The sequence below is a fragment of the Balaenoptera physalus genome (genome assembly GCF_965194825.1).
Source record: "Balaenoptera physalus genome assembly, chromosome: 12".
Classification (NCBI taxonomy): domain Eukaryota; kingdom Metazoa; phylum Chordata; class Mammalia; order Artiodactyla; family Balaenopteridae; genus Balaenoptera; species Balaenoptera physalus.
In genome coordinates, this window is record NC_138897.1 from 56,011,556 (window position 1) to 56,039,304 (window position 27,749).

The following is a 27,749-nucleotide window of genomic DNA, read 5'->3' on the forward strand; positions in this document are numbered from 1 at the left end:
TTAAGCCATAGAAGAATATTTATTGACATGGGAAAATGTTAACAATATACTTCTATATGAAATATGCAGGATAGAAAACAGTATATACAGTTTAGTACCATTTTTATGGAAAGAAAAATAGCCATAGATACAAAATCATGCATAGGAAAAAAATAGAAGGATGTACATACCAAATGTTAATAATGGTTATTTCTAGACAGTGGAATTACAGGTGACTATACAATTTCTGCAATAAATTTTACCTGCCTTCAAACAGTATCTGCTTCATGCTATTCTTTCTTGGTTGTGATTAGTTTGATATAATGTCTCTTCAAATAGGTATATATCAAATGTTTCATGATATATACCTCCAAATCATACTGCTATTCCCATTACTTGCTACTTTGTAAGAGCAAGTAGCAAGATGCTGCTACTTGCTCTTACAAACTGGCATATGGAGAATATTTCTAACTAACAAACACAATATGCTATCAAATATGCCACAGCATAGATCTGGCTATGGAAAATTATTATTTGGAGAATTTGAAAACCTTCTAATCAAGAGAAATTTTAAATAGACAAAAAGATACTATAACTAGTTAGGGGTCCATAATGAAGAGTGTAAAATAACTCACGTTCCAGAATTGGAGACTTGTGGGTCTCTCCTTTTTACTACCTGACTTTGGGCAAAGGATATTAGGTTTTTTTAGTCTGGAAAATGTGGTTAATAAAAGAAAGAAGCAAAAATATTTTTTTTAATAAGGGAAAATGGGATCAGAGATAAAAAGGTTTTCTATAAAGACCTAAATAAATGTTAGATAAAACAGCTAAAAGGGAATTCAAATTTGGTGTTGCAGAAAAATTAACTCACATTCATTTTTCTGTAGCAGCATTTCTTACTGTTTTATATCTTCTTTCACAGGTTTTGACATGCTTGTGAAATTATTTTAATGTTAATTAATGGTCTTTAAGTTCTTTAATTATTTTAACAGTTAATACATAAAACATACTTAATTTTTTCATGGAATCTGAGGTAAGTGTTTTAAATAAATATAGGTTACAACAATTAAACACACTTATAACAAATATAATTTAGATTTTACTTCTCAGAATCCATCCTAGTGTAAAGCTGTTTACTAGATTCTTATTAAAAATACCAAGTTAGGATGTTAGATCTTTTAAAGGTAAAACATCAGAGAATAGAAAAAAAATCTGTGTCCACTCTTCTCTGATGTTTTCCATGCTCCAGCACCATCCCAAATTGCTTCCTTATTTCTGTTCCCTCTCTCTGGAAGGGAATCTCAAGTATATCTGTGACCAATTAATAATTTTTAATAATTGTTTGCAATCATTATCTAAAAGGGAACAGTTAATGACTTATATCTCATGGATAAATTTATTGTCTAGATGCCTAGAGGTAAATTGCACAACTTGCAGATGAAAGAAGGAACTTTTATAAAACAAACACTGATGAAAGGAAGATGGAAAAAAAGAGGGATTTTCTCTGTTTTTCCAATCAAAGATTTACTCCTTCTCTCCACAAAGTCATGGAGTTGAGAAGGATAGCTGGAGGAGTGTGGATGGGAAATGTGCATCACATTTACAGAACTACACAACACACTCTCACCTTACACCAGTGGTGTTCTGCCACCTCTACCCCATTCCATAAATGTTCCATTAACCATAGCACAGCTTCTGGCATAGTTCTAATTTCTCAAGGAAGATCACAAGAAAGGTACTTTCAGGTTGTTAAAAGAAACCAGAATATTACACCAACACATTTCAGTGGTGGGAGGAGACTACTGGCACACCGTATTTATTGCTTAACAGTACAAGAATTAAACAAAAAAAGTAGAGACTAGAAAATCACTTTTTGAAATTTCACAATCACCAATTTGCGACAGAAAGTGAGGCGTAACACTTGTGCTAACAAATCTGTTAGATGAATTATCACTTCAGCACATAACTGCAGATGGATACTCCTGGATTTTCACTTAATCCATCACTCCATGAGCACTATAAAATGAAAGGTGACATACTTATGAACTAAAATCACAAGAAGAAACTCTAAGATCAATCTTCAATGAGCCCCTATTTCAATAAGCCATACGGAGCCGTAAAGAGCAGTAAAAGGTAATATTCATTTAACAGAACGAGAATCCCAATGACAAGAAATCAGGTATTTATATTCCTCTAGAGACACTTCTTCCCCACCTAACAAAGGCACTTGACATGTAATGAAATGGACAGTTAATTCAGGTACTGCCCTGGGCAACTGTTACCTTCCTAAAATTATATGAAGTGGTGATTAAGTTCAAATTAATCCTTCTGAATCAGCCTGAAACACTCATGAAAATATCACAAGTTCTCTATTTTTGGCAGATGATATAACCAAAGAAGAAAAGATAATATTGGTGTCCACAATGAATTGGCTGACTTGAACAGTCCAGGATTCTCTCTCTGCACAATATATTCCTTGATGACTGTGGAATTTGTATCTGATTATAGGCAAATTAACCTTTCATACAGTTTCAGGTATTAATGTTCACTCCTCTTCTTGTCTTTTCTTACTTTTTTGTTCTTTCCCAAAGTCTTAGATGATTCCTCCTGAAAAAGACATAAATCAATGTAGTATCTTCCTACATTTATACGAAGGTACTAGCTTAGGACTTTTAAATCTAGTCATATAGAATATGTATAACAGTGAAAGTATAATTACTTCCATATGTACCATCTTTCTGTTTTACAGGGCTCTTTCATTTATAGTCTATTTTAATATTTCCAAAATAATCAAGGATGATCAAAGAAAACACTCATTTATCTCAGTTATCGAACAGATTTATGTTTGAGTAATTTCAATATTATTTATAAGTTTATTTTTTTAATTATTTTTTTGTGTGTGTGTATTTTTTTTTTGCCATACCGTGCGGCTCGTGGGATCTTACTTCCCTCACCAGGGATCGAACCCATGCCTCCTGCAGTGGAAGTGCAAAGTCCTAACCACTGGACAGCCAGGGAATTCCTCTCAATACTATTTAGTCCACTGTTCATTTTTCAAAGTAAGGCAGCAAAGTTTAAATAAAATAGATATGAACATATCTGAAATACGAGACAAAAAAACTCAAAAGTATAAAGGAAGAAGGCATCTAAAGGCATGTCAGGGGAAAGGGGATACACTTTGACACTAACAGAGAATGTTAGAATTTTATAGATGTTTAAAGACTATCCAGTTCACTGTAGCATTAGCTATAACTTCTATGGGTCTCAATTTTAGGGAGTGGAAACTAACTGGTCTTTAAGGTTTTTATAAAACTCCATGAATCTACAAAATTAAGGTTTGAAGAGATGAAGTGATCCTCCCAAGGTCACACAACTGGTCAATCACACTGTTCTGACTAAAACCTAAGCTTCCAGTTTCCTAGTCCAAAGGTTTTTCTAATGCACCTCACTTGTTCTGCTTCACTCTTAATTTCCTTTTTAAATTTCACAGGCAGTGGTGAGAAACTCTCTAGATATAATATCAGTAACCACTTACCGGTGAACTTGTGTAGTTCTTCTCCACTAGAATGTTTCTGGCACAGTTGTTGATATGTTTGAAGCGATCTGGTCCTAGCAAAATCCCTCCATACCAGCGTGATACCACCACCATGACATTTCTCACATTCAAAATCTGTTATTTTCAGAAGCATAATTACATACAAATATAGACAGGTACAGATGTGAGTTTTAAAGGAAAATGAAAAAACCCATACATAAAATTGCACATAAAATTTCCCCGACTTTAATGGCAGAACCATGAGTAAGCAGAGTGAGATTTATAACAATTCAGGGGACAGACTGTTAGAATAAGAAGGGAATTTGGAAAACAAACACTGTGCTCCACAGTGTCCTTGAATTGCAAACTTGGGGACCACCAGGCAGAGTGAAGGGGAGATCATGCAGTGGGGTTCCAGTTCTTGGTGACTTCAACCAGAATAGCTTAGCTTAGGCAGTTTTTTACCCCTAGGTCAAACAGCAACACAAAACCTGCTTCTGAACAAAACAGCTAGAGAGAACTGGGGCTGCATGAGTAATCACTAGTGCCTACCAGTAAGGTCCTCCTCAGTTTGACATTTGTCAAATGCTGCCCTTAACGTGAAGCCCACCAGTCTACAGGCCTGACCCCCACAGAGTTCCTATCAAGGAAAGGGCCTGGTTAGAAAACAAACCTCCACATACAACAGCAGAAGAAACTATAGCAACTACCTTAGGAAAAAAACAATCCATTCTTAAAATTAATGAACAATCAATGATCACCAGACAGATGAAGAAAATCCAGCAGCATGAAAGAGAAAGGACAAGATAAACAAACTAAAATGGACCAGGAAAAATTTAAGGAAGAAAACATCTAAAAAAAGAAACTCTAATTAGTATACTCAGAAGAATTTTAGAAGATACTGTATCCATAAAAGCAGAACAGCACACTACGAAAAGGGAAAAACAGAGAACAAGAAAGAACTCTTGAAAATTAAATACATGGTTGCTAAAAAAAATTTTAATTTGATAGAAATTTTGGAAGACAGTCAAGAAAATGTCTTAGAACATAAGGCAATGAGATGGACAACTTAATAAAAAAAGAAACATTCTGGATCTACCCAGAAGTCCAATATCCAACTAACAGGAGTTCTGCAAAGACAGAACAGAGAAAATAGAGGAGAGGAAATTGTCATGAAACAAAAAGGATAAGTTTTTCCAGAGCTGAAGATAATCTTCTATTGTCTACGACTGAAAGAGCTTGAAAGCACAGCACTTGTTATTAACCTTTTGCTTTCTGCCCCACATCCAGTGGTTAAAATTATCTCTCTACCCATGTTTAAAAACTAACTACTAATAAAACCAAATTATCTCATGTTATATAGTCTAACTGATTTACTTATTCCTAAATGGAATTTAGGAATGAATTTTGTTGAGAAATTTTATGGTTCACAGAACAGGATCAACAGGGTTTAACTCACACTTACCTCCATGAGGTGGAGAAGACGCCCCCCAGCTGCTGTTTCCCCGTCATCCTCACAGTCCTGTAAGAAGGTCTGTTTATCCTCACAATATATTCTAGAAATACACGTAACAGTGTAACACTTTAAAACCTTGAAATATTGTATTCAATAATAAAAGTTACTCTTTCATATTTGTTGCCATCCATTTACTTCCAAAATCAGCATACCTGTTTTAAAAAAATCTTTCTTGAACGATAAGTTAGCTATATTTTCACTGATGATTTCCTATCCAGTATGCTTCCCTTTTTATATTTTGGAAAGCTAGGAATCAAGGGTACCTCCTTTAAATCAGAAATGCTACAATTATGGGAAGGTGAGTTTAGACATCTGACACTTCCTCCACTTCATTTAATCTTGAAGCTGAGATTATAGAGAATAGTCACTAAAAAACGTTTACTGAGAATAAACTGTATATAAGCATTATAGGCACATAATAGGCGCTATGAAATGGTATAAAAGAAATAAGTGGTGTACTCCTGTCATCAAAGAGCCTAAACTCCAGTGAAAGAGAAAACAAGTATATAAAAAAGATGGAGGTGATAAAACCAACGTAATATTTTATACTTTCCTAACATTCTAGCCACCAAGCATTTATCTATCTTCCCCATTCTAAGAATTATAAGATTTATTTTTCTCTATAATTTCCCCCTGGATAGTTATCAATATCAGAGATAAATCATGGTATTTTTACCCATTTAAATTATCTAGAAAGTTAGCATGGGCTACATTGTAGATGAATAAGCTTGGCAAATAAGTGTGAGTTATAAAAAGAAAACAGTGCCAGTTAAGGTATGCCATCTAGTGCATTTTTTAGGCCCCTACAAATGGTACCATCAAGGACTAGGCAAATATAGCAAAGATATCTTTCCAGTTATGGTGATAAAAAGCCAAATACTACCTTATCTATACACCTAAGTCAATTATATTAATTTTATTATAGCAATCCTATTCATTCATTCATCTTTCCATCCACCAAACCATCTATTCATTCATTCACTCAGTAAATATTTACTGCCCACCTACTATGACCAAGCTCTACTATTATTTAGAGTTGGCCTCATTTGAAGAAAAGAAAGTTAGTACTATTAAACAAAATTTTATATGGCAAATTTAAGGCAAAAAGGATTCCGGGGTTGACTTTATAGAACAAATGAAGAAATCTGACTATATAAATCAGCACTGTTAGGTTTAAAAAAATCAGGAAATACCATGGACATTTTCACTAACCCTTTCCTCACATGCCAGGAAGATAATGATGCAGCATCCGATAGCTGTGTGCACCAGTAGCCTGAAGAGTGCCCCATAACTCCAAAGCAGGAACACAGCCCCAGAACCAGGAAGTAACCTTAAAAGGACCCTGAGCATTCAAAATACACAACACAAAGTCCATGTACCAAATAAAGGTTATTTCTTTAACTCCCAGAGGAGTCCGTCAAGCCTCCCCTTTATGCCTTTTTATTGTTATCTGACACACAATTCTGACAAGCTAAGCTCCTTCATTCCCAAGCATCAATTATATAAGGGGGTGAGGTGGAGGGGCTGCTACACGCAGTCAAGCTGACATCTGTAAGAAGTGACAGCTGATCACCCATTAATACGCAAAAATACTCAAGTACTTAAAAAAACAAAAATCTGGGGCCTGAAATAGAGTATACGGCACATTATTTAACTTTTTGATAACTTAAGATCAATATCATGTCCAGCAACTGTTGAAGGTGCAGCCAACATGGCCATGTAGGAATAAGATAGAGATAAATGAAATTAGATTCTCAAATTCAGCTCTACCATTAACGACTATGTGATATTGAAAAAGTTAACCTTTTTACAGTGGCACAGTTGCTGAAATAATTAGATTTAACTTACGTAAAGCACCTGACACAGAGTAGGCCCTCAACAAACACGTGGGACGAATGAATAGTACCTATTAATACTTTTACAGCACATTCTAATCACTGAGAGCAAGCACAGTCTAATCCCTCATTTTTATATTGATGACCCTAACTCACTAAGAAAACACCAAAATTCTGTGTAGTGATACTCTAATAAGTAGGGAATTATATAATAAATAGTTTTTTTGGTAAGATTTGGCACTTAAAGGGATGTGACTTAGTAATATTAAAAACTCACCTATCCAAAGTGATAAATTTTTTTGAGATTTTTGTGTTTTAGGTAGCCTAGATTTTACAAATAGTCTGAATCACATTTTAAATTTGCACCAAATTCCTATGTCTATATTCTAATTTATTTTAGTCCTAAACTATGTTCTGTAAGTCTGTACTAATTTGCATATTTAAAAAATATACCCTTCATCTCTTTACTAACAAATCAGCAGATTTCTATAAAACCTTCGTACTCAAAACTAAAAGATATGTAGTGAAAGAAGCAGTCTTAATTTACTGCATAAACTGGTTTAAAAGAAAAATGTTAGAAAAAATTTGGCAGTATGTATCAAGAGTTTCAAAAATGTTCATACTTTTTGATAATTCTACTTCTAGGAATCTATTCTTTTTTCCTTTTTAATTATACTTCTGTTTCATTTCAAAAAAGAATATGAAACAACCAGAACCTATCCTGAGGAAATAATGCAAAAAGTACACAAAGATGTTCACGGGACTATTCTTTATAATACTTAGAAAAAATGAAAAACTAAAAACAAAAAGGAAATGGTTAAATAAATTGTGGTATGGAGCCTCAAACAAATATTACACAGCCATTAAAATAATGTTTATAAAGCAATTATAACAACATGGAAAAATGCTTTTGTTACATTAAGGAAAAATTTTGATACTAGAATAAAGCATTGAAAAGAATAAACTTTACATAGAAAAGACAGAAAGAAAATATTTCACAATATCAGTTTCATTTAATGGCAGAAAATGGTTAACTTTTCCTCTGATTCTTTTTTCTGCCATTTCCAAATATTCTACACATGATTATTACTTTTACAGTGGAAAAAAACACCTAATAGTTGTTGTTTTTTTAAATCATGCATCAGTTTCCCCCATTATTTTTTTTTTAATATTTATTTATTTGGTTGCGCTGGGTCTTAGTTGCGGCAGGCAGGCTCCTTAGTTGCGGCTCACCAGCTCATTAGTTGTGGCATGCGAACTCTCAGTTGAGGCATGCGTGTGGGATCTAGTTCCCTGAGCAGGGATTGAACCCAGGCCCCCTGCATTGGGAGCGCAGAGTCTTAACCACTGCGCCACCAGGGAAGTCCCTTCCCCCATTTTTTACAAATTGCACGTTCCTAAAATTGTGATGATCACTTACCGGTATGCATAGATGTTGTGGGTGGCACTAGCAATTTTCTTATTCTCATACAATTTGGCAAGAACCATTTTCACCTTAAAAACAGCAGTAATGTAAATAAACTAATGTATACTTTTTATTTGCTCTGTAAATAAATGCTAAAAAAAAACTTAAAGCATATTGATATACATACTATTGTAGTGAAATTAACAAGAGTTATTTAAAGACTCAACTACGTTCTGAAAAAGCCATTTCCAAAGTTTTCTCATTTTAGGGGCAAAAACTGGGACTCTAATTGGTACAAAAATGATAGACCTGGTATTTTTGACCACCAGTTATCAACAAATATCTGAGCAGTAACCATGTCCAGGGTACTTGTACATAAGAAATTTTCCCCATACTGTATAGAGAAATTTAAACGAAAATATAAGAATTTCTAGAAATGAGCTCTGAAAACTTACCAAAGTGACAGGTACAGAACAATGGTATGCTCAAAATGTTATAAAACCAAAACTCTCTCTGGGAGTCAAATAAGGTTCACAGAGGAGGTAACAAGGGCCAGGTCTTGGAAGATAGTGACAGTTCTGCATCAAAATGGAAGAGTGAGGTGGGGCAAGAAGAAGCCATTCCATTTAGAGGAAACAGCATGTACAAACATACCAGATTTAGTAAGCAGAAATAAACGATGCTTAGTCAAATTGGAACTTCAGATAAACCACAAATTTGTTATTGTAAGTATGGCCTATGCAATAATGTTTATCTGAAATTCCAATTTTAGCTAGCTATTCTGTATGTTATCTGTCAACCTTAGCAGGGACATAAAAGAGAAAGGTTCAGGAAGTGACCAATAGTTTTATGTAGCTCTAACGCAGAGTATGAATGAGATGATAGAAGATGTATCAGAATGATTAAAGTAGGGTCTTATCACAAAGCACCTTGTATAATGTGTTTAGATTTTTCCTTGTAGCCAATGGAAATCAGCAAAGATTATTGGGTATGTGGGGGAGGAGTGACACGTGGTCAGATCTTTTAGAAAGGTAGTTGGCAAGGGACATAGAAGAAATACTGGAGGTAAGGAAGACTAAGCTGGAGATACGGAGACCAATTTGGATCAGAAATTGTGCAATCTTGTGCTTCTCAGACTCCCAGATTCCTGATCAATAAAGTAGACACTGACCTCTCAGATTTATTTCAGCTCTCACAAATTATGATCCTGTAAGTCTAAGTGACTATAATCAGAAATGGAAAAAGGATCCAGTATGGAGAGATTCAGAATGGAATGTCTAACGAGGACCCTGGCAACAAGATTATGAGCAATGGCCAAGGGCAAAATAGGGTTCCTGAGAGAAAAGCCCAGAAGCTTGCACCAAAATCTGTTATTTTGACCACAAATCAATGAAGGAAAGAACTTCCTCTTCCAGAGACTAAAAGAGAGTGAAAAGGCAGCCTGGTGCAAAAAACTGTATTCCTATAGGTCAGGGCTTTAGAAGAATTTGGAGAGACCAAAGGGAAGAGACCAATGCTTAAAACCTATGCTAAGCTAGTAAGACTTTTCTGGTTAATTTAACTTTATAGGTGTACTGAAATTGTCTCTTACATTAATAAAGTTTAGGCTAGATTATAGCAGCAAGGAAGAAGAAAATGATTCTGCTGAAAAGAGACTGAGAAAGACAAAGACCTAGGAATACTATTTTTGACTGAAGATTTTCCCATATAATATCCTTTGGTGGATATCAGGCCACCTAAAATCAGGAAGCAGAAAGGAAAAGGAATTCAGGTTGGGAAGACTGGGCTCAACCAGTCTGTCCACTGTCCCCTTACTTGGGCAACAACAGAACAGGCTAGGTTTTATAGAACTCCCACGTGATAAGACAAATAATTTTTCAACAAGCTATTGATATTAAGCATCATAATTTTCTACACCACCACAATGGGTTTTTCTTCTTTGAAAATCCATTGGAGAGTTAAGCCCTAATCAGAGTCTGGATGCAATTTTGAAAGCAGTGATAAACAGAAACAAATATTCCATGATTCCCAGTAACTTGGAGGTAGAAAGTTAGCAAATAATTTTTATCTTGCATGAAAATTAAACATAATAGTAAAAACAAAGATGTTATTGCAAAACCATTTGCTTGAATTACTTTGGTAAAACAACATCAGAGTGAACTGGACACAGTAAGTTTACCTGTTTGGGACAAACTACTGGAGCCAAGTGTGCCTGAAAAGTATTTCTTCGGTCTGTGATAGGAATGCCATGATCAATCGGAGGTAATTCTTCTATTTCTATAAATTTAAAGAATTATATAACTTTAATTTTTAAATTCTTACATTCAAATACTGAAAAATTGGCAATGGTATAGTGGGGGGAGTTGGGAAAGAGATGTAAATTATATGGCAAATCAACTCAAATAACAAATACTGGTTGTCTATTAAAATTAAGTTATAATTTTAAGTAAAAAGTTTCCTAATATATTGTACATTAAGATAAAACTACCTGACTTATAAATGATTTTCACCTGCTAAGGTCACCCAGTGGAAATGGTAGGTTGGGACTCAAATCCTGGACTGTGTCAGTTGTATAAGTTGGTATAACATCTAATTTTTAAGAGTAGAAAGGGGTCCTGAGACCAAAAAGATTGACAGCTGCTAATATGGAGTATTTATTCATTTTACTGCTGATGGACCTCTGGGTTGGGAAATCTATGACTTTATTTTGTATAGCTGTAATATAATGTCTTCTGCTAATAAAACTGTTCCTACTTCATAGGATTGAATTAAATGTATCAGTAGTACACCAAATTGGTATTCCATCGAGTACTGTGATTTCCAGTTATTCTGCCTTTTTTTTTTTTTTTTTTTTTAATTTTATTTATTTATTTATTTATTCTTGGCTGTGTTGGGTCTTTGCTGCTGTGCGAGGGCTTTCTCCAGCTGCGGCGAGCGGGGGCCACTCTTCATCGCGGTGCGCGGGCCTCTCACCGTCGCGGCCTCTCTCGCTGCGGAGCACAGGCTCCAGACGCGCAGGCTCAGCAGTTGTGGCTCACGGACCCAGTTGCTCCGCGGCATGTGGGATCCTCCCAGACCAGGGCTCGAACCCGTGTCCCCTGCACCGGCAGGCAGACTCCCAACCACTGCGCCACCAGGGAAGCCCTATTCTGCCTTTTAAACAAGCTTAAGAACCATTAATTTTACCCTTAACTTAGATGAGAAACTTACCAACCATCCTAGCTGCTGCACCTGCCTCATTTAGGATGAAAAGTTATTCAGAAAAAAAGAATTTAATTTTTTTCTATTTCTGTTCACTGATCTGTTGAATCTTACCAAGTCAGTTTGCTTTATAAGTGATGAAACACTTCAAGTAACACGTGTAAAAATATTTCTGGAGCACTTTAAATAACTTGCCAAAAATCACTGCACTGGTTTGTGGCAGGACTAGGACGAGAAGCCAGGTTTATGCAGGATGTTCTTCCTTCCCCCAGTAGTGTTCTCTCCTTGAACAGACTGTGACAACCGCACTAGTACACTATTAAGGTCAACAGGAACTGGATGCGATTTATTATGACTCTGATTTTCACTCCTTTTCTTTTAATAGTGGATCTTCTTTCCCAAAAGACATCCTATGCCAAATCTGCAAATATGTGTATGAATAAACTGGGAACTACTTAGAGTGAAACAGGAGCAGGTATCCTGGGTGTTCTTCCCCACTCATTCGAGGCTTCTCTGTCCCCTTCTACTAATCCTGAGACACTATGCAAGAACTTTAAATTTTCATTTACTGTTTAAAAGCTACTGTATAATGGTACAGGGAACTCCCTATCTTCAAAGAGAATGAACATTCCCTCTGGTCTATCATGTTTTTGTAAGAGACTTGAGGAAACTGACTATATCATTCAAAATTTTAAAATACTAAAATGGAACATACTTTCTGATAGAAATACAGAGCTGATTTATCACATCAACCTATCCATAAGCTGAATACAAATTTATCATGGAACAAATTTGCTTAAGCAAAAACTAAAATCCTGAAGGCATCTCACTAGCTTTAATTCAGTGGTTGCACCTTCAATTATTGTATTTATATTTGTGAGCAAAGACTAAAATTTAACTCTGAGCTATCAGTAGACAGCTAAGGATTTCAAAGTAAAAATATAAAAGCAGGATGTGAACTGAGAACATTAACACAGCTTTTCTTAGTTTCAATTTCTCTCACCACTAATTGAAAACTCTAGATAAATAGCAAAAAAAAAAAAGAAAAAAGTAAATTTCTATTTTTTTCCTCACCATTCTGATAGACCTAGCAAACACCAAAATGGCCAGGAGACAGGAAAAAAATAACCCAATTCTCTACAAATTAATAAGAATTTTCTAAAATGTGAGTTTACTAAATTTCTATACCATTTCAAATGGTATAGAAATTCCATTCATAATGCTACCATCCCGCTTTCCTCAAAATAAACTAATAACATTATACCTGTTCGATTTTCACTGACATCAAAATCCAATGCTTTAACTGGATTTTCTGGTTGACATGCTAAAATGAGATCATCTTCACATTCAATATCTTCCTCTTCAGTTTTCTTCTTTACGTCTGGGCCTATGTGGATATGAGACATGATGAGTGATCATAAGACAGTAAGAAATTACACTTAAAAAACCGTTAGTCTTGGTCTCTAAACACCAGTCTTCAACAGAAGGAACCAGGGCTGCTACAAGAAGTGGTTGACTCCAGGGTTGGGACAAGGAAAATACAAGATGAGCCTGGAATATCTTGTGATTCCAGAGAGTAAAGAAATGTTCAAAACACAATGGAAACTTATAAAAAGAACACAGGAGCCTACCTGAGAGCTCTCCTAAAGGCCAAACCGGGAACAATTTGAGCAACAAAATAATGACAGTATGGAATTTTAACTCACGAAATAAAATAATATGAGTTCATACTAATATAAGTAATCAAATAAATAAATGTGGAAAAAAGACATCTTGTTCTCAGAATAGAATTCCAATTAATCATAGCAAGAAGGAAAGAAGGAAATGAAAATCACCATATTGTTACAACACCATATTGTTTACAAATATTGTTGATAAGATACACTAATGGATACTAAAATCAGTAGGTTAAAGTTTAAGGAGGAATAGGGTATTAGCATAGCCTCAAAGTATCTCCCCCAAGATACTTATCAACTACAAAGGGAAAGACAGTAACTGATAATTTTATATGTCAACCTGGCTAGGCCATGGTACACAGATATTTGGTCAAACACTATTCTAGATGTTTCTGTAAAGGTATTTCTTGGATGGAATTCACATTCAAATCAGTTGACTTTGGGTAAAGCAGATTGCCCTCCATAATGCAAGTGAGACTCCAGTTAAGATTTTAAAGGGAAAAGGGGGGCTTCCCTGGTGGCGCAGTGGTTGAGAGTCTGCCTGCTAATGCAGGGGACACGGGTTCGAGCCCTGCTCTGGGAAGATCCCACATGCCGCAGAGCAGCTGGGCCCGTGAGCCACAATTGCTGAGCCTGCGCGTCTGGAGCCTGTGCTCCGCAACAAGAGAGGCCGCGATAGTGAGAGGCCTGTGCACCGCGATGAAGAGTGGCCTCCGCTTGCCACAACTACAGAAAGCCCTCGCACAGAAACGAAGACCCAACACAGCCATAAATAAATTAATTAATTAAAAAAAAAAAAAAAAAAAAGAAAAGAAAAAGGACTGACCTCCCCAGAGAAGGAGGGAATTCTGCCAACATACAGCCTTCAGACTTGAGTTGCAATATCGTTCCTTCCCTAGGTCTCCAGGCTGTCAGCCTACCTTGCAGAGTTTGGACTTGCTAGCGTCCATAATCTCGTGAGCCAATTCCTTAAAATCAATCAATCTCTCTGTCTCTCCCCCTCCCTCCCTCCTTCTCCCCCCCAACCATTCCTTCCCTCCTCCTCTCTCTTTATAATACACACACACACACACACACACACACACACACACACACACACACACACACATCTTATTGGTCTATTTCTCTGGAGAACACTTGATTAATACAGTAACTTTACAGTGGAAACATTTGGCAGATACCACCTTAACCAAGGGATCAAGGTAAATATCACCATTAATAAAGCATATTGATATCATTAGCTCCTTGATATAATACACTGTGAAGGATACAATATCATTTCTGTGATATTCTTACCAAAATGCCTAATCTTACTCCAATCATGAGAAAACAATGGACAAATTCAAATTGAGGGACATTCCACAAAATAGTGTCAGGTCATGAAAGGTCAAAAAAGTGAAGGAAAGACTGGGGAACTATTTATAGACTAAAAGGGAGTAAGGAGAAATAACAACTAAATGCAACAAAGAATCCTAGACAGGATTCTAGAACAGCAGAAAGAACATTAGTGGAAAACCTAGTAAAATCTGAATAAGCTCTTTAGTTTAGTTAATATTATATCAATGTCGGCTTTCTGTTCTTTATAATATGGTTATGTAAGATGTTACTAGGGAAAGCAGGGTGAAGGATATAACAGAGCTATTTCAACTATTTTTGCAACTTTTCTGTAAGTCTAAAATTAGTTCAGAATTTTTTAAAAGTGTAAATAGTATATAATTACTTCAAGATTTAACATTTCTGGGGTTTCCTTGTTGGCGCAGTGGTTAAAACTCCACCTGCCAATGCAGGGGACACGGGTTCGAGCCCTGGTCCGGGAAGATCCCACATGCTGTGGAGCAACTAAGCCCGTACGCCACAACTACTGAGCCTGCGCTCTAGAGCCCACGAGCCACAACTACTGAGCCCTCACGCCTAGAGCCCATGCTCCGCAACAAGAGAAGCCACCGCAATGAGAAGCCCGTGCACCGCAACGAAGAGTAGCCCCCACTCGCCACAACTAGAGAAAGCCCGCGCATGGCAATAAAGACCCAATGTGGCCAAAAATAAATAAATAAAATAAATAAATTTTTTAAAAATTTCACATTTCTATAGTAGAAAAAATGAAATAATAAAGGATAAATATGTACTGAAGATTAATAGTAAAATAAAAATAAATTACTTGTCAAGTGGGTACCCTGGAGAAGAAAATTCTCATGAGATATCCTGATCACTAGCTTATACCCTTATTCATTCTTCAGAATTATTAAACCTTCCGTTTTAATATGAAGTCTAGAAAATTTCTAATTAAAAAATTCCAAACAAAATATTTTCAAATTATAAATTATACAACCTAAATCAATAACTCGAAAATCTGAAGTGTGGCTAAACTAAATTATAGATATAGGTGGGAAAGGGAAAATACCATTTTAAGATCAATAATTTTAAAAATTTCCTAATAGTTCAGTGATTCCAAGCTTTTTGGAGTCCTAAATTTTTGCTTATATTCCATTTTTGCAATTATCCCACACTCTAGAATGGTGGATTGGCAAAACTCAATTTTTGTTTTGAGGTTTCAAAACTCTTCTCAGATGCCCTGAAATGCTGCAAAATCAGAACATGAATCATAAAAAGTCAAGGAAAATACTTCAAAAAATATTGTCCCATGATCAGAATATCTTCAGACCATTTATCTCTTTGATTTTAATGGAAGCAGTGAAAACATTTGCTTCTATAGAAAAATAGTAAAATGCTCTGAAAAATATATATTTCTATCAACTTTAAATCTATACTGATTATGGTAAGGGAATCCTTAATAATTGGTTCGGTGTAAATAACCTTCTAAAAATTAGTAAATAGACTATTGGGTTTTGTTTTTTTTTAATCCCTCTTCTCCCCAAATTGAAAATAATTCTATCAGTGATAATAATAAAACTCTATTTGGAGATAAAATCAGGCTTAGTAATTTTCCTCTCTAAAGGGCTTTTGTAGTAAGTGGAACAAAGACTAGCAAAGTAAATAGAAAACAAAAGAAATTTCTACATTGTATATTATGATTCAATAAAACTATAATAATAGAGCAAAATATCAATTTTCAATTTTCAAATGTCCTGAAATTATATAGTGGTGATGGTTACATAACTTTGGAATAAACTAAAAACCAATGAATTATACATTTTAAACAGTGAATAATCATGGTATGTGAATTCTATCTCAATTAAAAAATCAACTTTCAAAGTCAATTTTTATATCTTAAATACTGGTCAGTGTGTTTTCCAAAGTTCTTTTTCTATAAACACTAAACTCATTTGAAGCTAATGTCTAAGTTACATAGTCCAATAATTCATGAAGAATGTTACATGGTTCGTATTACCATAACAATAGTCAAAGAAAGCAAAGATTTTTGACCCAAGTTCTTTAACCATAAAATTCTATTTCTATAAGAGTTTATAGTAATATGAAACCAAGGAGGCTAAAGCTTATAGAAAGAAATAATCATATTTACATGAGTAAAGAACTTTCCAGAGAAACATATTTTATCATATAAAAACATAAAACAGCATACAGATCTTCATTAAAAGTTTCAATGAAAATATCTACATGAAAACTTAATTACTGTAAATTAAAAGAGCAAACCTACCTGGTTCTGTCATCTGAGATTTTTGTATTAGGACATCTCTTATTTTCTCCACCCACAGGTAAAGAATACTTTCACCAATATTCTCTCTAAACAAAATTCAGGGGAAAAATCTGTTATTAAAAATTTCCTTCTCAGTGGCATGGACATATATACACTACCAAATGTAAAACAGATAGCTAGTGGGAAGCAGCCGCATAGCACAGGGAGATCAGCTCAGTGCTTTGTGACCACCTAGAGGGGTGGGATAGGGAGCGTGGGAGGGAGACGCAAGAGGGAGGGGATATGGGGATATATGTATATGTAGAGCTGATTCACTTTGTTATACAGCAGAAACTAACACACCATTGTAAAGCAATTATACTCCAATAAAGATGTTAAAAAAATTTCCTTCTCAAATTCAAGAAAATATAGACATATTTACAATCTAAGAAATTCTATGCAATCTAGCTGTGCCTTTTTTTGGAGCGGGGTTGCTGTGCTGTGCAGCTTGTGGGATTAGTTCCCCAACCAGGGACTGAACCCAGGCCCTTGCAGTGAAAGAGCTAAGTCTTAACCACTGGACCACCAGGGAATTCCCTAGCCATGCCTTTTAAAGAGGAATTTATAAAAATGCAATTTACTAACATTTGTGGATGAGTATTTAATACATCAACATTAAAAATTCCAACTGGCTCCCAAATTAAAACTAACACTGCTCACTTAAAATAAGTAGAAGAGTTGCAACCAAAGAGGGGAAAGAAAATTTCTGAACTTGAACTGGATGAATTAAGATAGATATAAATATGATTTAGTTTCTGTCAGTGAATATAATTGTAGTATTGATGCCCAGTCATTGCTTGCTTTTCTAAACTTTTTGAACAATTTCAAGCCACTTTTTTTATGTACTTATTTCAACAAATAAGAATACAAAGCATTTGAGAAACTCCCTCAGAAAGCCAATTTACAAGACTTAAAAGACAATCAATGGAAAACTTTATATTCTTATTTTGTTTTGGACAAAATATTCTACTGCCCGGATTGATTCATTTTGGTTCCAAATGGCTGTCTGGCTGCCTCAGATAATTAAATCCATCTCAAAGGCTCACTGAGAAAAAGAACATGTCATAGTTCATGTCCATAGCGTTATGTTAAATGATGGCAACAGCAATAAAATAAAGGCCCAAGTGTCTACTCTTTAGGAGATGACACTAATTTTAGATAAGTTTTAATAAGTGTGTTTAAAGAAATCATCACACTACTTCGTAACACCTTACCTCCTTCCTCTAACAGTTGCTCTTGAAACCATCATCTTTTTATCACCACTCATCAGCACCCAAAGGAAACTTTCAAAACAAGCATACAGAAGAAAACAACTGTTTTCAAATAATTCTGTACCCTCAAACCCTCCCATCTCACCCATAACTCCTGAGTACTAAAACAATCCTCCGTGTTCTTTGGCAACCTGTCTTATTTAGAGAGGGCAAAAGTCAATTGGAAAGGTTTTAAAAAATTGAGAATGTTGGTTGAGTTTCTTTTAAATAATTCCTACCCCCATCCTCTCTTCTCAATAAAAGATTTAGAGGTATAGAGACAGAGAAAGGTAAAATGTATTGAGTATATACTAAGCCCAAAGTACATTATATATATCAACACATTTAATGCTCATAATTGTCTAATAGAGTAGGTTTTATTTCCCCATTGTACAGATGAGAAAGCAGACCTAGGAAGATCAATTAACTTGTCTAAGACAATAAGCAGTAAGAAGTCCAGAGCCAGAATGTGAATGCAGACTTACTCCAAAGCTCAGGTCGCCCACTGCGTTTTGCTCTCCTATCAAGCAGCTGTGTCCTTAGGCAAGTAAGACACTTGAACTCTGAGTCTCAGTTTCCTCACCTATAAAACAGATTTACAGCATCTTGCCTTACTTTACAAAAGTAGTCTCTTTTCAAGTGGACCTATCTTAATTCACTCAACAGATCTTTAAGGGCCTTGCCTATACACCAAGTACTACGTGCAGCCCTGGGGGTATGGTAGTGAATGAGAAAACGGGGTCTCCTGTCTCAGTGTTTACAGTTATTATCCTTACAAATGTATGGTTTCATATGTAATTCTCTCCATCCTCTAATCTCATTCTATTTAATTCATCACATCATCATCACCAAAAGTAGTAGCACTAATATCCAGTGTGTATTGAACACCTACTATATAAGACATAGAAAATGCTTTGTTACTTCACTTAATCCTCATTCATAACCACCCTTTGAGACAGGAAAATCATCCCTCTGTGAATACATATTCACATTCAGATTTGTTGTTATTGTTGTTAGGGGACTACTGGGAGCAGGGGACGATGGAAAACACCTTGGAAGAATTTTCACAATTAATAAGTAATTTTTCCTAATAATAAAGAAATTAAACCTTAACTCCAAATTTCCTCTCCTCTGGCCCATGGCTTCCTGCAGAACAATATACAACAGCACTCTGCCCATAATCATTTATTAAATGCTTCCTTCTTCCCTAGTATTTAACTAGACTCACTGAAATCCATTTTAAGGAAGTTGTAGTGGATGTGAAAGGTTTCCTAAAGAAAATGAAAATTATTTGTTCCCTTGGACCCCCAAATTTATCACTGATGGTGGTTTGGGTGTTTTTATTGTTGTTGTTATTACTGCTGTATTTGTGTTTTCTCTCATGACAATAGTTTGTTCATATCTTTTGATTCAAGTATAGTTGATTGTTCATATCTTTTAACTACAGACTAGGATTTGGTGGTTTTCAAACTTTTGCCTTCGCTGTAATGAAATCTCTCACAGAAACAGACAAAAGCTGTAGTCTTCCCTCCTATGTCCTTCTTCCCCTCACCCAAAGGTCCTTGAGGAAGTCAGCTGAATCCTAAGAACTGGTACAAAATCTGAGAACTACTCATTATAGGGTGAGATGCTAAGCTTTTATTTATGAAATTAAGTTATGGTAAAGTAGCTGAATATAAAAAGTCTAGAACAAAATTTGTTTCAAATTGAATAAAAGATCAACTTGGATTAAGAACTGATATTTTAGTTGAGATATACTGCAATTAAATACACTTAAATAACTATTATCCAATTCAGAATGATCAAAACAAAAGTCAAGTTACTTGTGACTCTTGTTTTACTTGTGGCTCTAATTTTTGTATCTTTAATTTTCCAATATTTATATTTGTTGACTTAAGGGTAAAGCTATTCACTACAATGTACTACTAAGTTGTGTGACCTTAGACAAATCACTTGATCTGAGTTTCCATCATCTCATTTTCAAAATGACAAAACTGGATGAGATGATTCTTCTAACAAGAACAACAAAATTGAGAGCTGCTATTATATAGTGCTAAAATACATTACATGGATTATGTCACTTAATCCTTAAAATGATATTATTTTTATCCTCATTTTACAGATGAGAAAGAGGTCACACTATTTCAAAAACTGACTCCAGAAGCCTGACAAAAACAGCCTTAACATCAGCTTGAATAAACTTCAGACAGGCTGAGCTTCCTGACTCTAGGCCCTGACCTCTCTCTTCTTAGAGCATTTTCTTTACAAAACTTGTCACTGTAAATTCTTCCTTTGCTCCTTTGGAATTATGGACATCTTTTTAGAAGTTCTGTCAGTTTTAGAACCTAGGAGTGTCTTTCTCAAGGACCTGGGAGCCATTCTTTTGAAACGTAGTCATCAAGGAAGACAGTGCCCTATCTCCCAGTCTCTGTTGGCTGGTAGGGGCCTAACTCCTGATGAGCCACAATTTGCAAACGCAGATAGCCTAATCACAGAGAAACACACTTGCAAACTGAGGAAGAAACTTAATGTGCTGGACCCTCTCACTGATCAACCTCCCCCCAGCATCCCCCAGTACTTTTCTACAGCTCATCCCAGCCCTTAAAAACCGTACTGCCTTTTGTTACAGGAAGTTGAGTTCAGACTGAGTTCTGCCTCTCTCCCCTGTTGCAATAGTCTTGAAGAAAGTCTTCCTTGCCTGTTTAACTTGGTCCGGTGCACTTTCTGCTTTGACAAGCCTCACTCTCCAAGTTCCAAATCTAAGACTTCATGATACATCAGAATGTGAAGAGCTGTGGGAAATTAATCATTTTCTTGGATTTAAATTAAATATTGTTGAAATGGACTATCATAAATTCAAATTAAAGAAATTTTTAATCCTTTTCATTTTCTCTTAACACCAATTAGTATAATGTTCAAAGTATTTTTAAATCTGTTATTTACCTTTTGTTTTATTAAACTATTTTCATATATTCAATATATCCGTATGCAAAATGTTTAAACAAAAATAAGGTATGATAAGCAAATGAGTCTACATCTACACAATCACCAAATCCTAGTTCATGTTCCTAAGTACTTCTTTAACTGACCATTCTTCTCCCTTGCATTCTTGTTGCCTTAATAAAGGTCTCCACTATCTCCCTCCTAGTTACTGACTGCTTTTCCTATGGTGTCCCTCACTTCAAACTCTTCACAGCACCCTCCACAGTGACACACAAATCTCATTACATCACTCCCCTGCCTAAAACACCTACAGCCTACAAGATAATGCCCAAACTCCTTACCAGCTTACAGGTTCCTTTTTCTTACACCTACCTCAATTTCTATTCCCGGCATGTTGAACTATCTGCTGAACTCTGAAGATGCCAGGTTGCTTCACACCTACATGATTTTGCTCATGCAGTTCCTTCTATCAGAAAATCTCTCGCCCTCTGATCACCTGCCAAACACCGCACCCAAAGGTCACCTTCAAAATGGAACCCACCTTTACAACCTCACCACATGCAGAGGCCTCTAAAAACAGTAGCACTTGGTCCAAACCTCTCAGTAATTGTCACTATATTGTTTTGGTACACAATTAATCTATATTAATTTTTAAATTGTGAGCATATAGGAGGTACTCATAAAATGTTTACTGGAAAGACTCAGTTTTCAGACTTCGTCCCTCCTTACATAAGAAAAAAAAAACATAGTTCATCTTCTTATCTAGGCAAAAATAAAATTTAGCATTCAAAATGATGCCAAATATATATGAAAATCTTGATAATGTTACACTATTTAGAACATAATAAAACTATAAACATTAAGAACTATAGCCATACATTTAAAATGCTTAATTTTCAATGACTAAATGTGTTTTTCACTTGTTGCCCCCTGCTGGGATTTTATGGGAAAATATGATTAAAAGTTGTCACACAAAACTTTTAAAAACAGAATGTATATTTCTATTTAGACCACATGTGTGAAAATACTACTATTGGACTGGGTTTATTTTCAAGTGTTTTTAATAAACAAGACAGTACGAACCATATCCTATCTTTAGAACAAACTCCTTTGTTATTTCTGATCCTTCCTAATTCTCTAGTAGCTCAAGTGAACTACTTAGGGAGAACAGCAAGTTGTGTCCTATAGGAGGGTATCTCTTAAAAAAGGGGGGCACTTTTGGGGCAGAAAAAAGGCAGATGGGAAGCCATTTCAGAGTGCATGACATTGTGCACAGATAGGAGAAAAATCTAATTGATGAATATGATTAAAAGGATGGAAGCCAAGTGTTGGAAGATTTTTCAAGAAGAGAAAGTGTTCAACACCACCAAAAGTTACAGAGGTCAAGTAAGATAAGAACTGAAAAATGACTGTAAGATGTATAATTACGACATCATTGGTGAGCAAATTTGTAGTATATTTATCTTATTCTACTTTAGGGGGGAGATAAATTGGTAAATAGGCATAAATAAAAGATTACAGAAAGAAGTTTGTTGCGGGCACGAAAGTTGGAGTGGCCAGTAAGGTCAGGGACAGGTATCAGAAAACATTTCATTGGGAAAACATGTAATATTTATATGCTGAGGATGATGGAATCACTAAATGGGGGCCTCTCCCATTGATATGTCCAGTTCTTGGTTACTTCCAGAGTCAAGTGTAAACCTAGGAACTCAAGGAAGACCACACTTCCTCTAGGAAGGAACAAACAGAATCAATTCCATGAAGACTTAGCATTTTTAAATTAAATATTCTGTGAGGAAAAGAAACCTGGTCTAGATCCCACAGATACAGAGGGGGTTCTCTCACTGTGCCAAATGGGGTAGCCACCTACAACATATAAGACAATCCTTACCAGTTCCTGGATTACAGTAAAACTGACATTCCAGAACATTATTTGTTGTACTAAATTAATGTATCTCATTAAAATTAACCCAAATCACAGAAATATCTTCTCTGGACTACTTCACTAGCCTCCTGATGTCCCACATCTATTCTTGCTTCCTTCCAATCAGTTCTCACCCAGAAACAGAATGGTGTTTTCAAAATGAAAATCTTATTATGGCATCACACCACTTAAAACTCTTCTCTGCTTCCCAAAGGTCTTAGGATAAAGACAAAAATCCTCAACATGGCCTACAGGACTCTCCATAACTTCCCCTGCCTACCTCACTAGGTCATTTTCCCACCATGTTCCCTTCTCTCCTCCCCTTTCTTTTCCCACTTAATACCACCATTACGTTGTATCTTGACATGTGCCAAACTCATTGACACAGAGCCTTTGCACATGCTGTGGCCCTTCACTGGAGTTATCTTCACTTAAGTAACTCAGCTCTTAAGTCAAACAAGCCATCCCTGACCTCCTAGACTAGGTCAGGACTTCTTTCAAACTCAATTAGCACTGTATATTAATATCTTTCTTTTACAAAACTTATCACAGCTGCAGTGTGACATTCATTTTTACAATGTTATGAGTAATATCTCCCCTACCTGCAAATTCTAAATGAAAACAGGGACCATTTCTGTTTTTGCTAATTATGCGTATCCAGGATCTAGTACAATGCCTGCCATATAGCATTTGTTGAATGAATGAAAGAGTGAAAAATACAGTATATCAATAGACTCTCAGTCTTATGGCCTAATACAAGAACGTTACCATTAAAAATACATAGTAGTTTAATGAATAATTATGCTTAGGATTCTGCTGTTACCAGTTTCATTCAACATAGCCTATGAAAAGAGCAAAATAAGAGCAGTATCTCTTAATCTACTTTCACAAGCTGGCTAAGTGTCTTTATAGCTATTAGTTCTAAATAACAGTGTATTTTTGTTTCTAAGCAGAATTCGTATCAAATGTATATATAAAATTACATTATACAACCAATCTTTCAAGGATTTTTCAAGTATATTCTTTTTGTTAATGGAAAAGCAGCTTAACAAAAAGTTTAGAAAAGGCCCTAACATATCATGATTCCAACAAAGGCCCACTATAGTCACTCATAGAATTTTTTTTAATCATCCATCACTTACATATATATTTCCTCAAGGCTATTCGATAAATCTGCACGTTCTTGCCCTTGAAGCCAAGGAGCACTAAGATTAAATAAAACAAAATAAAGAAGATTATTCAAAGAATTGTGTTTATATCTCAAAGAAAAAATACTGATTAATCACAAACTGGTTTTATTTAACTTTATCAATTTTTCTATTTTCATCAAAATGTTATCTTATGTTGTACAAATCGATACAGTTCCAAAATGCTTTCATTGGCATTAATTCATTTTTTCCTCCCAAAAAACCATGCTGAAGCCAACACCATTATTATTCAATTAAAATATGGTTTAAAAAACAGGAGAGTTCATAGGATATCATAAATCTGCCCTAGTTTACCTAAGTGGCAGAAGAGGTTCCAGAATCTAAATTTCCATATTCACAGTATCTGCCACACTATCAGGACCTCCCAGTTTTTTCTAACTGGTGTCTCAAAACAAACTCTAACAAATAAGTCAGTTGCCACATGACTGTAAAAAAAATAATCAACTTTTTCTGAAAAGGGCACAGATGTTTACAAGCATTCTATAACATCTTTCATTTTCAATGAAAATGAAAAATTACAGAACCATGAGTAATAGCAAATTTTACCGCTATGGTTTTAAAACACTCATACAAAAGACAATCCCACTGGAAGGTAAACATTTTTAGTAATTGAGACTTAACGCAGTTCTGTCTGCACAGGTTTACACAGCTTAGTAGGGCAGGCGGGCAAGGTGGATCGAAGGTTACTTGCAACCAACAGGTCATGACTCATTAAGACTACGCTCGGGCTGCTGAGATGGTTCCTCAACAGCAAGGGCAGGACGAGCACCGCAAGCACCACGGGCGATTCCTGGAAGGCAGGCGTCTTACACAGAGGCAGGTCAAGGAACTGGCGAGGTCAGCAGAACCAGGTTAGGAGCAACTCTATAGGCCAAGGTTTCTAGATTACTAGGTTGTCTAAAGAGGAAGATTTCCCTCCCCGTCTCTAAAGACAGTTCTGTAGCTATTTTACCCCCTATGGATGCTCTGATTCTCCTTTATACTAAGCGGCAAACTTCAAAGTGTTTTTACATAATTTAATTTTTGAATTTAAATGCTCTATATCAAGTCCAAAAGGTGTTTTTAACTTCTATATACATCTTGATAAGGTAGTCTATATAAACACAAGGTACAGTACAGAGAAACAATCTTTGAAAAGTATAATCTTTTTATAAAAATATAAATGTAGAAATATAGCTTACTTCAGTTGATAAATAGGTGGCGCTGTACCTGGGTATTCATTCGGTAGCATCACCTACAAAGCAGTTTAAAAACAAATCTGCTTATACTTCATCATGGCTCAAAAATAACAACGTTCATAAAGCCAGTCATTGGACAGATTTCTAACTTGCCAAACTAAGAAACAAAACCATTGTTTTGTTAAGTTTCAGGAGAGAATTCCCACCTCATATTTATGCTTCTGCCTTAAATATGTTGTTAACATGATGCCAATCTTTTATGAAGGAGATCATTATTTGCAGAGAAAGTATAAAAGCAATGAAAATTAGAAAATAAGTGGGGAGGACAAAGACAAAAGGAAAAGAAAAACTGAAATAGGGGCATTATAGCCCAACCCCAAATGAAAGAGCGGCATTATAACATGTTCCAGATATTTTTCTTAAGGAATTAAAAAAAAAAAAAATCCTACCAGACACTATTAAATACATTAAATAGCTAACACTTAATAGAGAACCATGCACGTTTATTTTCAAATCAGTATTACTATAAAAACAAATACTGACAAAAACTCAATTTGGCATCTTTTATGTTGGAAGTATAGGCAGTCATCAAAGAATAAGCATTAGAATAGAAAGCCATAGCTGATGTTTTCATTTATCCTAACCACAACTGATTCCCAACTAACAAATGAGTACCTACTCTATGAACCATCTAAATAACTAACCTATTCTTCCTCTTAAATGTTAGTCATCTTCCCAGGTTTAGACTCTCTTCTATTAAACGTACAGGATAGTGAAAGGAAGTGAAACTCAAGTCTGCCAATGGTACATTAAGAACATTTAAATAAATAAAATAATAAGGAGAGAAAAGATTGAGACTATCTATGAAAGCATTACTTGAGAGTGATCTGAGATTTAATTACCCATATGTTTAGATCATCAATCGTTAACAAAAGCCAACAACAAAAAGACAATTCAGAACAAGTCACACAAGAATAATCATTAGAGGAATACAACAGCAGTCGATCATACAAGAGTCAACATTGTAACTGGAAAATGGCTGTAGAGAAGGGCAAAAATACCTGCAAGCAAAGTGTCCATTTGGGGTCATCTATATCGTCGCTAATTCTAATACAAAATATTTTGGCACAGTCATCAATGACACACCATTCCTCGCCATATATAGCTGCCATTGCTTCAATTTCCTCATTCTGAAAGAGGTTGATGGGGGGAAAAAAAGTCAAAGAATGCACCGACCCTAAAAACCTGAGTTTTCCTTATTGCTTTATAAGGTATTTGTATTTAACATCACCAGCTTGGATGAAGGATCCCTGAATGAACGATACCAAACGTTCTCAGCAGCCGGTCACCATGTTCTACCCTCTGGGTACCAGACACGATTGCAATGACTGGCACCAGCCCTGCTACTACATCACTGTGCTTTTGACCGCTACTGAGCCAAAATATACATGCACTCCCATATCCTGCACTGACATTTACAAGTTAAAGGATACACATATCTCCTTTGCTCCACCTTCTCTTTTTAACAGGTAACCCCACGCCCCCACTCCCCGGTGGCACTGCTACTTATTATATTCGCCCTGTATTACTACTGGCTATCTCCTTCGTTGTTTTTGTTTTGAATTTGGGCACGAGGCTGGGCGGTTGTTGGGGTTTTTGGTTATCAAACCCTCGAAACATTTCAGAAATTACTCTTTTGGTTTCGGCTTAAAGAAGAGTAAAACCGGACCTAAAGGTAAAAATGGGAAGCAAAGTATACATTCAACTTTGTATCCTCTCATTTTGTCCTCATAGCGCATTCTGAAAAGCTTTAAGAGCGCCCACGTGAGCCACGCGCTGGGGAAAGCTCAACGCCAAGAGGAGGAAGGTTCAGTGACTCCAGGGTCTGTGTTATTATTGCCCCTTTTGCGAAAGCAGAAACGGTTCTTAAGTGACCTGTCCAAGGTGACCCGGCGGGGACAGGGCGGGGAGCAGAACCCGGGTTTCTGCCTCCGGCCGGGAGCTGCTCAGTCGCGTGCTGATGGTTGACGGTGACAGCGCCCGAGGCAGGCCCAGCGCGCCGACGCCCGGAAGCGGCCGGCCCGAGAGCGATCGGCTGAGATCAAGCGCCGGGGCAAAGGGACGCGGCGGAGCGAACGGCGCGGCCTCGGGCGCGGGCGGTGCGGGCGAGACCGGGGGCGGCCCCGGGCAGAGGCCCCTCTGCCGAGGAGGCCCAGGGCGGCGAGACGAGGCCGAGCCGAGCCTAAAGGTCGGCGCCCCGCCGGGGCCTCACCTGCCTCTGGTCGCTCCCTGCGTCCCCCTCAGCCATGTGGCCCCGGGAGCGGCCGAGCGGCCACCACCTGCCCAGGTCCGGAGCGCGGGGGCGGGGCGCTGCGACTGTGAGCCGAGCGCGGGCTGCAGCGCCGCCCGCAGCGCGGCCCGACCCGGAACCGCAAACCAGCCAC

At 36.4% G+C, this 27,749-nt stretch overlaps 1 protein-coding gene across 3 annotated transcripts; it reads right to left on the bottom strand.

Moving 5' to 3' along the window:
• IMPACT (impact RWD domain protein) lies at positions 1 to 27,743 on the bottom strand. Of its 3 annotated transcripts, XM_082417846.1 has the most exons (13): positions 27,578 to 27,743; positions 26,367 to 26,495; positions 25,309 to 25,361; positions 24,062 to 24,124; positions 18,017 to 18,085; positions 16,764 to 16,849; positions 12,736 to 12,858; positions 10,450 to 10,547; positions 8,286 to 8,359; positions 4,980 to 5,070; positions 3,515 to 3,649; positions 2,551 to 2,586; positions 1 to 1,995 (listed from the first exon to the last, which is right to left on the bottom strand). In XM_082417846.1, the coding sequence occupies exons 1-13, from the start codon at positions 27,611 to 27,613 to the stop codon at positions 1,930 to 1,932; spliced, it is 1,059 nt and encodes a 352-aa protein (XP_082273972.1). In that variant the 5' UTR covers positions 27,614 to 27,743; the 3' UTR covers positions 1 to 1,929. The 3 variants fall into 3 exon arrangements, with proteins under 3 accessions (XP_082273972.1, XP_082273973.1, XP_082273974.1); XM_082417847.1 differs by lacking the exon at positions 18,017 to 18,085; XM_082417848.1 differs by lacking the exon at positions 18,017 to 18,085 and having other exon boundaries at positions 1 to 2,586.
• Between the last annotated feature and the right edge of the window lie 6 nt (positions 27,744 to 27,749).

Coding starts and splice junctions, on each gene's coding strand:
- IMPACT (XM_082417846.1), bottom strand. CDS start 27,613: ATGGCTGAGGGGGACGCAGGGAGCGACCAGAGGCAG. Junction 8,360..10,449: donor CAGTAGTTTGTCCCAAACAG/GTAAACTTACTG, acceptor GCTGTTTTTAAG/GTGAAAATGGTTCTTGCCAA. Junction 1,996..2,550: donor CTTTGGGAAAGAACAAAAAA/GTAAGAAAAGAC, acceptor TTCATTTTATAG/TGCTCATGGAGTGATGGATT.